The 17088-nt window shown below is 36.2% G+C and overlaps 1 protein-coding gene across 1 annotated transcript in view; it reads right to left on the reverse strand.

The window, feature by feature from the left end:
• Window positions 1-3785: 3785 nt before the first annotated feature.
• Window positions 3786-17088, reverse strand: part of LOC127866062 (5-phosphohydroxy-L-lysine phospho-lyase-like) — a 36361-nt gene continuing 23058 nt past the window's right edge. The window contains exons 7-10 of the mRNA XM_052406399.1: window positions 7632-7726; window positions 6448-6572; window positions 6049-6293; window positions 3786-5128 (exon numbers count right to left, since the gene is read on the reverse strand). Of these exons, the coding sequence (XP_052262359.1) occupies window positions 4897-5128; window positions 6049-6293; window positions 6448-6572; window positions 7632-7726 (697 nt within the window). The 3' untranslated portion in view covers window positions 3786-4896. The remainder of the gene's footprint in view (window positions 5129-6048; window positions 6294-6447; window positions 6573-7631; window positions 7727-17088) is intronic.

Genomic DNA, 17088 nt, shown 5'->3' on the forward strand with positions numbered 1-17088 from the left:
GGTTGACTGTCATATCACCACATGGATAAGGTCATTCCTTAGCAACCTCAGCCAAAGAGTTGCGGTTGAAAGTCATTTCTGATAAATTGCCCGTGTTATCCGGTGTCCCTGAGGGTTCTGTTGTCATAGTCCAACTTGTTGATGCTCTCAAATATTAAGCTACTTTTTATATTGGTAATATTTGGAGCAGAATTTAGCCCATATAAAAAGTATCTCTAAATTCTTTGCGCGTCTTATAAATAAGACTACTATTGTTGGACCCTTATGTTTCTGGCATACATCAATGATCTGCGCTTCCCAGACAGACACTACCGCGTCGCTATAAAAGCTGGCTCATATAGCAAGGCAGTATAAGTTCTCTTCATACCGAACCCTGCTACACACTCCCCCTCCATATGTGAAATTTTTCCACAAATTTCCTATTGCCATGACATCTGTGGGACGTCTGACACACATTATGTTTTTTTAAAGTTGGGCGCCAATGTAACCCAACCAGAAAAATCCCCGACCACCGTGGAGATTGAACCTGGGACCTCCAGTCACCTCCTGGATCCAAATCAGGCAGACACTCTACCATGTCGCTATAAAAATTAGCTCATATAGCAAGGCAGTATAAGTTCTCCTTATACCGAACCCTGCTACACAAATTGACTTATTTATAGATAATAGTAAAAAATTCATAAATGACAAGTGACTATTGCTAGAACTCTTGGCTTTGAAGTGTATCACAGAACACAGCACCCCCCCCCCCCTAAAATCGCCAAAATAAAGTCGATTCAAGTCATGTTTCACACTAGATCTTAATCACCTATTTTAACTCATTTTTCTTTTTTTTCGTACACAACATTTCCCACTTATAACAGACAATCACTAAATGTTTAAACTTTAGACTCTCTGTCTTCCATTTTTTCAAGACGAACTTTGCCATTCTGATGTATCGCTCTTTTTGCACATTCTGCTATATTCCCCACTAGCCTGATAACCTGTTGTGTTCTTCTTTATAGCATTTCTTCCGTCTATATCCATCCATATGACGTATAAACTATTCACTTTTTTGCATTATAAGAAGCTACTTTGATGAAAGAACATAATGTGTGACATGCTCAAGAAGTGGTTGTCAAAGCCTTCAAAATCACTAAAATCGTGGAGCTTACAGTGGGTTCACCCACCTGGACCTCCTAGCAGGACTTTGCCCTGCACCCACCAGGGGCCATTGGACCCACAGCAAATCTTTAAATATCCTCCCCCCCCTGAACCAGAAATCCTGGTTTGGCCCCTGCTTCTGGCTTATTGAGATATTTTAATGTGTATTTTCATGGTGCAGAATAAACAATGTAATATATCTTTCAAATGATTCAATGAAACAAATATTCTGCAAGGTCACAAGATATTCATTTCCAGATGTCAAAATGAAGGTGAAAAGGGCGTTTTTTGAGCACTTATAGATAACATCCATCCAATTTCTTAAGGCTTTGTAGCAAGCGGTGTGGATATTAGGTCCCCTTTAAGGCAAAAAGCATCATTTTGTGTAAACAAAGGATGTGGAACTTCTAAATTAGCAACGTCCAAAAGAAGGTCAAGGTCAAAATGGTAATGAGATTAGTGTTGAGAGTATTCACAGATAACATCCATGCAAATATCAAAGCTTTTTAACAAGCATTATTGATGTGAGAGAAAACATCACTTCCAGTTAACCAAGAAACTTTACCTTCAAATTCAAGGCTGTGTCAATCTAAGGCCAGGGACGTATACAAAGGTCGCTGGTAAGCCGAAAAGCATCATTTTGGGTTGACCAAGAATGTGGAACTTCTGAATAAGTCGAAACTTTGGTCTATGTAAGGTAAGGTTGGTAAGTTGATATTGTTTAAAGAAATGATCAAATTAAGTGGCATTGCGTTACGGGATGAATTGTTATTGTAGACATCATTTTGGGTTAACTTGGACAGACAAAGATCTTGACATGCCCATCTCCATATGACTTCAGGCATCTGCAAATTCAATCGCCATATGCCATATCCATTTGCAACATTAGTACACAACCAACTAGGTAAATATGTATTTGAACAAGAGGGCCTGAAAGGCCCAAAGTCGATCACCTGATTTTCAAAGGAACTGACCTGTTCTGTGCAGCCCAAGATGTCATTAGAACAAAATGTTCTTACCAACTTTCATGACTAGTGAACACCATGGCAGCCACGTTTTTCAACAGACCAAAACAATTTTCATACACATCCAAGATATCATTTAAACAAATACTAGTATACTGACAAAGTTTCATGAAGATTCATAAGTCCTTATAAAGAAAAATGCCCCGCCCACTGGTGGCCATGTTTGTCAAGCAACTGGAAGCAATTTCAAACTCATCCAAGATATCATTGGGACAAATTATCTGACCAAGTTTCATGATGATCGGACAATAATTGTGGCCTCTAGAGTGTTAACAAGGTTTTACTAAAGCATGATATATAGCCATATTAGGAAAAATGCCCCGTCCCCTGGTGGCCATGTTTTTTAAGCAACCCAAACCAATTTCGAACTCATCCAAGATATCATTAGGACAAATCTTCTGACCAAGTTTCATGAAGATAGGTAAGTAAATGTGGCCTCTAGATTGTTAACAAGGTTTCACTATAGCCATATAAGGAAAAATGCCCCACCCCTGGCGGCCATGTTTTTCAACCAACAGGCATCATTTATGAACTCGTCCACGATATATTGGGATGAATCTTCTGACAGAGTTTCATGAAGATCGGACAATAAATGTGGCCTCTAGAGTGTTAACAAGATTTTACTATAGCCATATATAGCCATATAAGGAAAAATGCCCCACCCCTTGGCAGCCATGTTTTTCAAGCAAATGTAACCATTTTCGAACTTATCCAAGATATCATTGAGACCAATCTTCTGACCAAATTTCATGAAGATTGGACAATAAATGTGGCTTCTAGAGTGTTCACAAGGTTTTACTATAGCCATATTAGGAAAAATGCCCCGCCCCTTGGCAGCCATGTTTTTCAAGCAAACGTAACCATTTTCGAACTCGATCAAGATATAATTGCGACCAATCTTCTGACCAAATTTCATGAAGATTGGACAATAAATGTGGCCTCTAGAGTTTTACTATAGCCATATAAGGAAAACTGCCTCGCCCCCTGGCGGCCATGTTTTTTCACCGATCTGGACCATTTTCGAACTCGCCCGAGATATCAATGAAACCAATGTTTTGACCAAGTTTCATGATGATTGGGCAAAAATTGTGACTTCTAGAGTTATCACAAGGTTTCCCTATAGCCATATAAGGAATACTGCCCCGCCCCCTGGCGGCCATGTTTTTCAACGGACCGGAACCATTTTTGAACTCAACCAACATATCATTTAGACAAACATTTTGAAAAAGTTACATTAAGATTGGGCATCAAATGTGACTTCTACAATGTTCACAAGGTTTTTCTTTTTTTTGACCTAGTGACCTAGTTTTTGACCCGGCATGACCCAGTTTCGAACTCAGTCGAGGTATCAATGGGACAAATGCCATATAAGGAAAAATGCCCCACCCCTTGGCAGCCATGTTTTTCAAGCAAATGTAACCATTTTCGAACTTATCCAAGATATCATTGAGACCAATCTTCTGACCAAATTTCATGAAGATCAGACAATAAATGTGGCCTCTAGAGTGTTCACAAGGCAAAATGTTGACGACTCATGACGGACAGCGGACAAAAGGCCATCACAAAAGCTCAGAGCACATTGTGCTCAGGTGAGCTAAAAATACAACACAGTCAAACTGCAGATTGTTTAATTTATTTATCATCAGAAGCATGTAAAGCACCCGTGATCATCAGTATTACTCATTTTCCCTATATTACCAGATACTTGAATTAACAGAGTAACCATTTACAAAAGAGAGTTAACATCAAGTTTTAAAACAATCAGACCATGCAAGAAACCACTAATTTTTAAAAACAAATATATACAATTTGTATTTGTACTGAGGTCTTTATCCTTTCCTATATGATTGCTGCCAAACTATTCCCTTACATTGTGATTTAAATGGATTCCTGAGGTGATTTTTCCCGGCTACATGCCAGATGTGTAAATCAGAAATAGAAGAAAACGCAACATCAAGAATTATGTAAACAATCAATACACTAAAAGAATTAACACATATATCAAAAACAAGAGTACCAACAATCTGTTAAGACCCATAATATCATAAACAATGCACCAATTAAGATTTAGCCACGGTTTAAAATGCACTTACACTTTTGTATGAAATATTTAAACCACAAAACTTATGCAATTATAATTCATCTAAAGGGTGCATATATAAATAACATCATCGTTATTTACCGGTAAAAACTTATTTCATATTACACAAATGTAGATTACATTTTTGTAGTACAAATATACAAATATAACTTAATATGTGTGATGAAATTTGCATTGAATAGCTTAAATTCTCAAGCAAAAATAAATATCTATACATGAAGCTTTCAAAACAAAGCTTACACAATTTTAAATATAACTCCATAACCAATAACTCCATTCAAAGTAAAAGATCTCAGACAAAGAGTGCATGGTCAATATACATCAACCAATCAGAGTGCAAGGTCAATATACACCAACCAATCAGGAGACTTAAAAATAATAATTAAGAATATTCTTAAACTTCTAAAAGTGATAAATGTTTAAAACCATATTGCCCTTAGCACCAGTCCTGTAATTTCATGATTCTCGATTTATAAAAATTAATAAAGGATACAGGCAACAAAAAATATGATTGCCAGTTCACAGGCAAATCCCAATGTATTTCTATGAATATTTGTTAGTCTTCAGTCTGAGAATGGGTTGGTGAATATGGGCCCAGGCCAGATAAGTCATGAGGCCGTTGTCACGTTACAAAGCAGCTTTCAGATTCATTGCCCCACTTGCTGGTCTAAAAACGTCCACCACTGACCATCGGTGGCTGGGCTCAAACTTTCTGTCGCCCATACCAGAGAGGATCTTATCCAGGGCAGAAATCACTTGGTCGCAGTTCTCCTTGCTGAAGCACATAGGAGGTTTCATCTTCAGAATGTTGTCGTAAGGGCCATCAGAGCTCATGAGAATGTTGAAGTCCTCTTTCATCCTGATAAAGAAGAAACAAAAGTTGATGAATATACTACAAACAACTATTCACTGATTTACTGCACAATAACAAACGCTAATACTTTCTCTTCCCTGATTGACAGTTCAATATAACTGACTGGCAACTTTTATTTTGTACATCTAATTCAATGAATAATTTATTAAGTATATTAATATTCAGGTACTAATTTCAAGACCTGAAGTCTTCTGAAAACAACTTTCATTATTTTCCTACTAATTAGCCACATCATTTAATAAGATGCCTTTGCTAATTTTCATAATGTTTATAATTTCAGCCATTAATTCATTATGTGTTCATGCAAAAAAATTCTTGCTTGCTTTTTAAAAAGACAAAGATTGACAAAAAATACAAAAGCACTTTATTTCTGTAGGTAGAATTTCACTTCAACAATCACATTTGTAACATTTTGTGCATTTTGGAATAATTTAATAATGCACATTTGAAACAACTCACATGAAATAATATTTTATTTCTATCTAGCAATATTTAACATCTGGACTTCACACTTTATGGTTAATTAATTAATTAAGGTAGGTTAACAGTGTTTTGAGATCTATTGATCATGCATATAAGCAAAAATGACTTCTCAAAGCCTGATTTCATTCACCCAAACAACAATTATTAGGAACAAGTTCTGTCATTTACACCAGAAAAAAGCATATCCTTGTCAAAATAGAACAATTGGTATACATTTATGAGATAGGTAAATGCACTACCGGTAAATAGCATAATGGCCCCACAGATAAACACTTGTTTCAAATTTAACACTACATAACACCTTTGCTTCTTTATCAGTATGTCAAACACACACTACACTTTTATTTCTGTCTGTACAAGTTTAATACGTCAAATGTAACTCATGTTTCAAAATACATCATACATCAAACCCCACTTCTCACCTTTTCAAAACATACTGTGCCTCGTTATAGGCAGGTTCACGTGTCTTCCTGTCACGGACAAGGTCAAAGCCTAGAAACAAGCCCAGGCCCCTACAGTCCCCAATCATGTCATGCTTGCTCATCAACTCTCTGCCCCTTTGCAGCAGGTAGTTGCCAGTCTCAAGAGCATTCGTCTGCAAGTTCTCTTTTTGTATGACATTCAATACCGACAAAGCTATGGCACAAGACACAGGATTACCTCCATACTGAAATTAGAATGCACACAAATTTACAATGCCAATCTTTAAGAGCATGCATTTGGGGAAATACAACTAATACATGAAGTTTACTTGCTGTTTTTATCACTACTTTTGTAGTTATAAAATTTAATACAGGTTTCCCATTTAGGAATTCACTTACAGTGTTAAAATAGGTCATTCCACTCTGTTTGAAAGCTGCGGAGATTTTCTTTGTAGTGACAACAGCTGCAACAGGGTGGCCATTTCCCATAGGCTTGCCCATAGTCACAATGTCAGGAACAACTCCTGAAACGTATGAAATACGTTCTGTTATTATTGAGCTATTATAGTGGAACTGAAGCATTATGAACAGACTTGTTTAGAAATTGCATAATTTTTACAACCGACCTCCATTTTAATGACAATAATACAATTTACAAAAGAAACAACACAAATAAATTTCCCACCAGCCAGGCTCCAATCAGTGTCCTTTTCATGAAAAGCCTAAAGACTAAACCACTCATCAATACAGACTTCCATATTCAATGAGACATGTTTTGCTTTATGTAATTGATCCAGGTGTTTTAACAAATATTGACGACAGATTCATTCCAAATTATTTGATTGTTACAAGTTTGTATTGCTTTACCATTTCATGGATTTAAGCTGCTGGTAATTCATATAAGGAAAAGATGTATTTTCAATTTGAGTCTATGTAATAAGAATTTTTTCAAACAAGTAGAAAAATGATCATTTTGACAATTGGTGAACGATTTCATTTAAGCAATTGAATGAATGCAACATATCACTGGAAGGACCTATTGTTTAATGATCGTCATTAACTTAGCAAAACAGTCAATTGCATGGCACATAGTATGCAAAGAGTTAACAGAATTGAAACAATGGTATATTTTCTATATTTAATTCCGTAATTTATATATGGACCTTGCTCTGTGAAAAGGGGGTTTAATGCATGTGTATTAACCCTTTCAGTGCGGGAACCGATTTTTGAAGGCCTTTGCAAACAGTTTGGATCCAGATGAGACGCCACAGAACATGGCGTCTCATCAGGATCCAAACTGTTTGCTATTCTGATAGTATTCTTTGAAAAAAATCGAAGAAAATGCTAATTTTAGAAATTCAGCAGAAGACATTTTAGCAGACGACAAATTTCCCAGCATGCTAAGGGTTAAGTGCTGTCCCAGATTAGCCTGTGCAGCACATTTATGATATTTGTTTAAAGAAAGTATCTTCTTAGCAAAGATCCAGTTTAGGCGGAACGTGTCGTCCCTCATTAGCCTGTGCAGATATGCATTTAACTCCCTTTTCACAGAGCACAGCGACATACAAACCTACTTCACCCACCTTGAGTTTGGAATGTCCAGAAATGTGATCCAGCTCGACCGAAACCAACCTGAACTTCATCTGCAATACACACTCCTCCTGCAGCACGAACATGTCTGAAATTAGGGTCTATGTATGAATATGTGTCTGTTATGATCAAATCTATGCAAATACATGTCCTTTTCATCAATTGTGCCAGAGTAAACACATATAATTTGCAATGAAGTAAATACAAGTCCTTTATGCATCCCTAAATGATGGATCCATTGTAAATACATGTTCTTTCCAATGGAGCCAGTGTACATGAGGAAGTTTTAATGCATTTTCTAAATGATGTTGCAAGTATAAAATTTTACCCCTTTATGAAACAGTGTACTTTATACATGTACAGCTCTTGATAAGAGACCTGTACCATTCTAATTCGGTCAATATATAAGGTATGTTCTTAGCAAGTTTCATTATGATTGGGCACAACATTTGATTTCTTAAGTTTTACCAAGGTTTTATTATAGATATGTAAGAAAATCTGCCCTGCCCATGGCGGCCATTTGTTACAACATTAACAAACCATTTTTAAGAAGTCAGGTAGATATCAGTGAAACAAACATTGAAAGTTCCATTATCATAGAGAAAAAAAGTTACAAAAAGAGACTCAACAGGTAAATTCCCTATAGTTCTATAATGGAAACAGCCCCAACCCCTGGCAGCTTTTTGCCCCAATTGACTGCAAACATTTGCAAGCTCAGCTCAGAAGTAATAAGAAACAAGATGTGTTTGTGAAACACTATGTCCCCCGCCCCCCATATATTTGACCTTTGACCTTGAAGGATGACCTTGACCTTTCACCACTCAAAATGTGCAGCTCCATGAGATACACATGCATGCCAAGTATGAAGTTGCTATCTTAGATATTGCAAAAGTTATGGCAAATGTAAAAGTTTGACGATTTTGACCCATATATTTCACCTTTGACTGTGAAAGATGATCTTGACCTTCACTTTTTACCACTCAAAATGTTCAGCTCCATGAGATACACATGCATGCTAAATATGAATCTTCAATATTGCAAAAGTTATGGCAAATGTTAAAGTTTGACACAAACCAACAGACAGGGCAAAAACAATATGTCCCCCCAGTATATACTTGGGGACATTAATATGTTCTGAGCAAGTTTCATGAACAATGGGCAAACCATGTGACTTCTAGAGTGTTCAGAAGGTTTCATTATAGCTATACACTGTAACTCCGATATAACGCGGATGACGGGGTCCAAGCCAAAGAACAGCGTTATAAACGGACAGCGTTATAAGTTTTGAACTCATTTATTGCAGGGGGCTATAAAAACAGGCATAGTATAGCCTCTATGTATAGGTCCTGTTCATTGCCATGTTGTGTTGTCATTCGTCAACACATGCATATAAACGGAATCATATCGATAACAGTATACATACCGCTTTTCTAATTTGCAAATTTATCTGATAATCCAATAAAATTACATCACTTACAAAAAAATAATCTTGAACATTTATGACAATAAATATGTTTAAGAATTTCATAAACACAACCATAAGCATACATCATTTTTTAGAAGTGTAAAGAGTACAGTGCATTATGGGGCAGAGCTTTCATTGGACGAGCTTTTAATTTAAATTGAATTCAATACGATACATGTACAAAGAAATGTTTAATTGCGTCATACGCGTCATGTAAAAAATGTGCTTCCCGGGGACTTTCTGATACCGGGTAAAAATAAAAATGAATCTCTGTTAAAAATTACACTGCGTTAGCATGTAAATAAATCGTCTTTATTATTTAATTAATTTCTCGTAAGTAAGAATGTTTTTATCGTTTTGAAATAACTATAATTTGATCATTATTCGGTTCGCACTTACGTTATTGGAATTAGCGCACCAAACCGCTCTTACGGGGAATACATGTAATAAAGACTGACACGTGAATTTTTCACACCTTTATTGACATAACACAACAGATAAACACCAATTAGCTGCCAGTGTCGCTTTACCTCTAAGCAATAAGAATCGGTTAAACGGACGTTTGAATGAAGCGGTCAAGATGTGATCGCCGCCATCTTTGAATTTTCTGAATATACATAAAGTTGTTTAACATGGATTTAAATGAAAAATGGAAGGTTGAAGAAACAAGAGGGCCTAAAAGGCCCAAAGTTGCTCACCTAAGATAACAAGATATTATTGGGACAAATCTTCTGACCAAGTTTCACGAAGATCGGAAAATAAATGTGGCCTCTAGAGTGTTAACAAGGCTTTACTATTGCCATATAAGGAAAAATGCCCCGCCCCCTGCCAGCCATGTTTTTCAACCAACCGGCATCATTTTCGAACTCGTTCAAGATATTATCGGGATGAATCTTCTGACCAAGTTTTATGAAGATCGGACAGTAAATGTGGCCTTTAAGAGTGTCAACAAGATTTTACTTTAACCATATAAGGAAAAATGCCCCGCCCCTTGGAAGCGTTTTTTTTCAAGCAAACATAATCATTTTCAAACTCATCCAAGATACCATTGAGACCAATCTTCTGACCAAATTTCATGAAGATTGGACTATAAATGTGGCTTCTAGAGTGTTAACACGGTTTTACTATAGCCATATATAGCCATATAAGAAAAAATGCCCCATCCCTGGTGGCCATGTTTTTTAAGCAACCAAAACCATTTTCGAACTCATCCAAGATATCATTGGGACAAATCTTCTGACCAAGTTTCATGATGATCAGAAAATAAATGTGACCTCTAGAGTGTTAAAAAGGTTTTACTACAGCCATATAAGGAAAAATGCCCCGCCCCCTGGCAGCCATGTTTTTCAACCAACCGGCATCATTTTCGAACTCGTCCAAGATATTATTGCGATGAATCTTCTGACCAAGTTTCATAAAGATTTGACAATAAATGTGGCCTCTAGAGTGTTAACAAGATTTTACTACAGCCATTTATAGCCATATAAGGAAAAATGCCCCACCCCTTGGCAGCCATGTTTTTCAAGCAAAGGTTACCATTTTTGAACTCATCCAAGATATCAGTGAGACAAATCTTCTGAGCAAGTTTCATGACGATCGGAAAATAAATGTGGCCTCTAGAGTGTTAACAAGGTTTTACTTAAGCCTAATAAGGAAAAATGCCCCGCCCCCTGGCGGCCAGGTTTTTCAACCAACCGGCATCATTTTCGAACTCGTCCAAGATATCATTGGGATGAATCTTCTGACCAAGTTTTATGGAGATCAGACAATGAATGTGGCCTCTAGCGTGTTAACAAGATTTTACTATAGCAATATATAGCCATATAAGGAAAAATGCCCCGCCCCTTGGCAGCCATGTTTTTCAAGCAAATGTAACCATTTTCGAACTCACCCAAGATATCATTGAAACCAATGTTCTGACCAAATTTCATGAAGGTTGGACAATAAATGTGGCCTCTAGTGAGTTGACAAGGCAAATGTTGATGCCGCACAACGCACAACGGACAAAAAGCGATCACAAAAGCTCACCATGAGCACGTTGTGCTCAGTTGAGCTAAAAACGGGATCCAAGCAGCCCCCGCGTTATATTGGACACAGCTTAATAACGGAGCGCGTTATATTGGAGTTTTAGTGTATTGGGAAAACTGCCCATCTTCTTGCTGCAATGGATTTCATAAGACAAGAACTGCTTTTGAACATTGCAAATAAATTATTAGAACAAATACCTTAATCAAGTTTCATGATGACTGGTAAAAAATGTGCATTCTAGAGTGTTGGCAAAGATTTGCTTAAGCCTTATTGGGAAAACGGCCCTGACGCCTGACAGCAATGTTTTTAACGGACAGAACATTTACAAACTAAGTCTATCATCAGAACAAACGTTTCATGACAGTGCAAACTAGAGCTTTGTCACATAGACATGATGAATACCCCCACATGCCGCATTGACACAGAATATTTTGCATGCTGTCTTCACAAAAAAACAGTGGACAGCATGCTCAATGTTTAAAATGCATTAAGTGACCCCATGACCTAGTTTTTGACCCGACATGGCCCATGTTCAAACTTGACCTACACATCATCTAGCTACAACTTCTGACCAAGCGTGATGAAGAGTCGATGAAAACTACTTGAATTAAAGAGCGGACACCATGCTAAATGTGTATAACGTACTAAGTGACCCCGTGATAGATTTTGATCTGGCATGGCCCATGTTTGAACTTGGCCTTAAGATCATCTAGATAAAACTTCTGACCAAGTTTGGTGAAGATCGGATGAAAACTACTTGAATTAGAAGATCTGATGAAAATTACTTGAATTAGAGAGCAGACACCATGCTGAATGTGTATAAAGTACTAAGTGACCCCGTGACCTAGTTTTTGGCCCAGCATTGCCCATGTTTGAACTTGGCATTAAGATCATCAAGATACAACTTCTGACCAAGTTTAGTGACAATATTGGATAAAAACTACTTGAATTAGAGAGCGGACACCATGATGAATGTTTACAACACACTAAGTGACCCATTGACCTAGTTTTGACCTGGCATGACGCATATTCAAACATGACCTAGACATCAGCTAGATACAACTTCTGACCAAGTTTGGTGAAGAATGGATGAAAACTACTTGAATAAGAGAGCGGACACCATGCTCAATGTTTAAAACACACTAAGTGACTCCGTGCCAAGATTTTGACCTGCCATGACCCATGTTCGAACTTGGCCTAGACATCATCTAGATACAACAAGTGGGTTATGTGAGTTGTGTATCGTGTAATTTCTTAAAAGTTGACCCAGTATTTGTAAAAATACTGCAAGACATGTACATTTCCAGAAAGGAAATTCATTTATGCGTTGAATAAGACCGAGATTGTGAAAATCGCTGCAAAATTTATGAAGTAATGGCTGTTCAAAGCGATGCACCCTGTCTATCCGTTTTGGTATTCAGGTAAGTTTTGTTTTGTCAAAGTAATAATAAAATGTGATCATAAATAAAGAAGTTATGGCAATTTAAGCAAAATGTTCAATTATCTAAGTGTACAAGAGGCCATAATTATGTCAAAATGCTTGATACAGCGGTCTGCTCTTGTTTATAGGTTGGGGTAATGTTGGTAAACAAGTATGCAACATATAAAAGCAATATGTCAAAGGATATAGGAAATATTTGGGGTAGTATGCAAACTTTAAAATAGATTTATCAATAATATGCATATTCTAAGTATATAAGGAGCAATAACTATGACAAAATGCTTGATAGAGTTCTCTGCTCTTGTTTATAGGTTGGGGTGATGTTGGTAAAGAAGTATGCAAAATATGAAAGCAATATGTCAAGGGAAAATGAAAATAAATGGGGTAGTACGAAAACTTAAACATTTGCTGCATATTCTAAGTGGAAAAGGGGCCATAATTATGACAAAATGCTTGATAAAGTTGTCTGCTTTTGTTTATAGGTTGGGGTCATGTTGGTAAACAAGTATGCAAAATATGAAAGCAATATGTCAAGGGACAAAGAAAATATTTGGGGTAGTACGAAAACTTTAACATTTGCAAGCTAACTCTAACGCAGACGCCGACGCTACGGTGAGTAGGATAGCTCCACTATATATATTTTTTATATAATAGTCGAGCTAAAAATCAAGCACACACATATGACCTTTAAGTTATCAATGAAAATGTACTTACAGTATATACACCACAAAACTACACTATGACGTACATGGCTGAATTTCCTGTCAAATCAATACTGGCAAATTGTATGGAGATGTAATGCAAACCAGTTTTATCCACTGTAAGATGAGCAATTTATATGTGGTGTTTATTGATTTAACTTAAAATGATCCTAAACATATCAGACACACATTTTACAACTTAAACAATGAATTTTTGTAAATACATACTGATGCTCTATTTATTTAAAACATTTTAACAGGTGAGCATTTCAAACAAAACAATCAATGCACTTGTGACGATTACCATTACCAGAATGAGAAAAAATACGTTAATGTAAGCAATCAACACTGGTATAATAGTGGTAAACAATTTCAAGTGTTTCAATATATAAAATATTGTTAAAATCTATTTAAAATGAATAACAGAAAGTTGGGCTGGACTGAAGATACAAAAGACATAAACAAAGTGACCTTTTCACAGAAAGAACCACTGAATACCTGTTCAGATTTTAGTCTTATTCGGGTTTTCTGGAAATCAATAAGCTTTGAATGGGCTTTGATTTAATTCATCAACATGTTTGGTTCTGATCTAAGATGGATTCTATTAGTGCGACTTATTATCTTCCTTTAAGGGACATAGTGATGCCATTTTCCCATAAAAGTTATCTACATGAAATGACTGTAATTAAAAGAACAATGATTACTTCTTCTTAACAAAAGCTGTCTCTCTCTACAAAGCAATTATTGTTTACAGTGTGATCATCAAGGATACATATCTGTGATAACAGACATCAAGATGCTGATGATGTTTAACAAATTAACAAAACATTGTTAACTTGAATGATGTCATTAAGTGTTCCTAAAACTTTCATTATGACTTTAAAAAAGGTTATATAACTGTGTGTACTTTTAATTCATTAAAGTACCTTTCACAAGAGGGCCTAAAAGGCCCAGAGAAGCTCACCTGGACCCAGTTGTTCGAAACCTGGGTAAATTTTAACCCTGGGATAAATGTCGGATGAATTTAACCAAGGGTTAATTTTTTGGTTAAGTGTTGTTGCATCATGTTGGTTAAATTTATCCAGCGTTTTGTCTGGATAAATTTAACCCTGGTCTAAAGGTTGGTTAAAATTTATCCATGTAAACAAACAAAATAGCCGAATTTTATTTGTATCGTAATCCATGTAAGAATCGCCAAAATACTTTGAATGTTGTGTTATACGACGATGAAATGCGGAATCGATATCGGTTCAAATGAAAATGTAAAAAGAATTTGTAATTTAAATGGCGAAAATATCGAAACATCAACAAAACATTCCATGCTTATATACCATGCTTTCTATAACGTTAACAAATGGCAGGTTCAAAATAATTCGCTTTCTTTACACTCATGATCGCGTAAAAGGTTAATTATACACGTTTTCATTCGCAATTTATTTACAGAATCACGAAAAATGCCAAATACAATACATAAAATACATACTTGTTTCAATGATCTATAAACATTTAATGGATTGAATATAACTGATTTAAAATTTACGATGTTATAATGTTATTAAATCTTTTTCCCAGATTATGCTGTCCTATTTATAGCTTGACGACATGTCGGCCATTTTGCTTTTACAATAGATAATGGGATATGTGTAAAAGTTAACCAGTGGATAAATTTACATAACATGGATAGTTATCCAGCCTGGGTAAATATTTCCAGCAACGCATTTATCCAGCCTGGTTAGTTACCCAGCTTGGATAACTTTAACTCGCGGTTAGCGCTAACCAAGGGCTTAAAATAACCTAGTTTACGAACAACTGGGTCCTGAAGTACAAATGAACTGACATGTTTTGTGCAGCCCAAGATATCATTAGAAAAGATGTTCTGACCAAGTTTCATAAAGAGTGAACTATAAATGAAGCTTTAAGAGTGCTTAATTTTTTTTACTATAGCAATAAAAGGACAACTTCTCCACCTCCTGGGGGCAATGTTCGTCAACTGACCAGTATTATTTTTTAACTCATCCAAGATATAATTTTCAAGCAACCAAAACCATTTTCAAACTTGTCCAATATATCATTGGCACAAATCTTCTGACCAAATTCCTTGAAGATCAGACAATAAATGTTGACTCTATAGTGGTTAAAAGGTCTTACTATAGCCATACATGTATAAAGCCATATTTGGAAAAATGCCCCGCCCCTGGCAGCCAACCAGAACCATTTTCGAACTCGACCAAGGTATCATTGGGAAAAATCTTCGGACCATGTTTTATGAAGATCAAACAATAAATGTAGACTCTAGAGCGTTAACAAGGTTTTATGTTAGCCATAAAAATGCTCTGCCACCTGGCGGCCATGTTTTTCAAGCAACCGGAACCATTGTCACTCTAGTCCAAGATATCAAATAGACACAATTTTCTGACCAAGTTTCATGATGATCAGACAAATAATGTGGCTCCTAGAAAGTAATCAAGGTTTAACTATAGCCATAAAAGGAAAATTGCACCGCCCCCTGGGCAGCCATGTTTTTCAAACAACCCGAACCATTTTCAAACTTGTCCAGGATATCATTGGCACAAATCTTCTGACCACACTCCATGAAGATCAGAAAATAAAAGTGGCCTCCCAAGTGTTGACAAGGCAAATGTTGACGCCGGACAACGCACGACAGACAACGGACAGAGGCGATCACAAAAGCACACCATGAGCACATTGTTTTCAGGTGAGCTAAAAACTTAATTGCTTCATAGTTGTATGATTGTTTCACTAATGTAACAACTGCCGATCCGTCCGAACCTTTAACTACACCAAAAACCAAAAATAGGATGACTTTAATTTGGTAAGTTTAACCTTGGTTATCAGTTTAAGTCCAAACATTCCATCTAGAAATCTTGCAGTTCACCTCCTACATGGCTGTAATCAAGGCCACACAACGCTGACCTTCTGACCTTTGCAGTTTGGCCAATTGCATCACAGTTTATGACTCTTCTATACAAACATGGTCTGCAAAAGTATCTAAGCCAGTCTAAACAGACTGCTTATCAATAGGCTTATCAAGGTCATTACCAATTGTTTTGTACCAAAATGTTATGAGAGTACTGAAAACGTGCTACTCAAATGAGTAAACAATGATTGCATCACCTGAATACTTAGATGACTTAGTTGTCAGAATGAGTGCGGGTTTGTCCTCAAATAAATACCATGCTAGTTATCTTTGCATACCTATTTTTGAACAAGTCTGTTCCTTTTTTCAAATTTAAAAGCAATTGTGTATCTTGAATACTTCATTAAGTATAAGGTGCAGTATTATATTGTACTTACTGAACAATTCTTACATTAGACATACAAACTACAAGTTTATTAAAGTTCAATGATATAGAACATCACTTTGTATATGTAAATAATGAAAACAAAATTAAGACATACACTATTTTTCTGATATGCATAATTTGGATACAAAAAAGGGAAATTTTATTTAAAATTTTTACCTTAAATTGGAGCATTACAAAATTGGGTGCACATTATAAATAATTGCATGTTATACATGGAAAGGTTATGGTAATAGGAAAACAAAAATACGTAAATTATTATCTCTTGAAGTAGTTTTACAAAATATAGTTATTCTGAGGTCATAATTGTACAAGTGAGAACTGTGTATAAACCAATATTAAAGTAGCATTATAAAATTTAAACACCATAGGCAGTGAGTGTTACCCCTACTAGGGATGTAAACTAACATTTAACAATTGGTTGCCCACACGGGCAACCATCTTTTGTATTTTGGTTGCCCAGCTTAAGACTAACGAGCCCAGTACCATGTT

Source organism: Dreissena polymorpha, chromosome 2 (assembly GCF_020536995.1).
Source record: "Dreissena polymorpha isolate Duluth1 chromosome 2, UMN_Dpol_1.0, whole genome shotgun sequence".
Lineage (NCBI taxonomy): Eukaryota > Metazoa > Mollusca > Bivalvia > Myida > Dreissenidae > Dreissena > Dreissena polymorpha.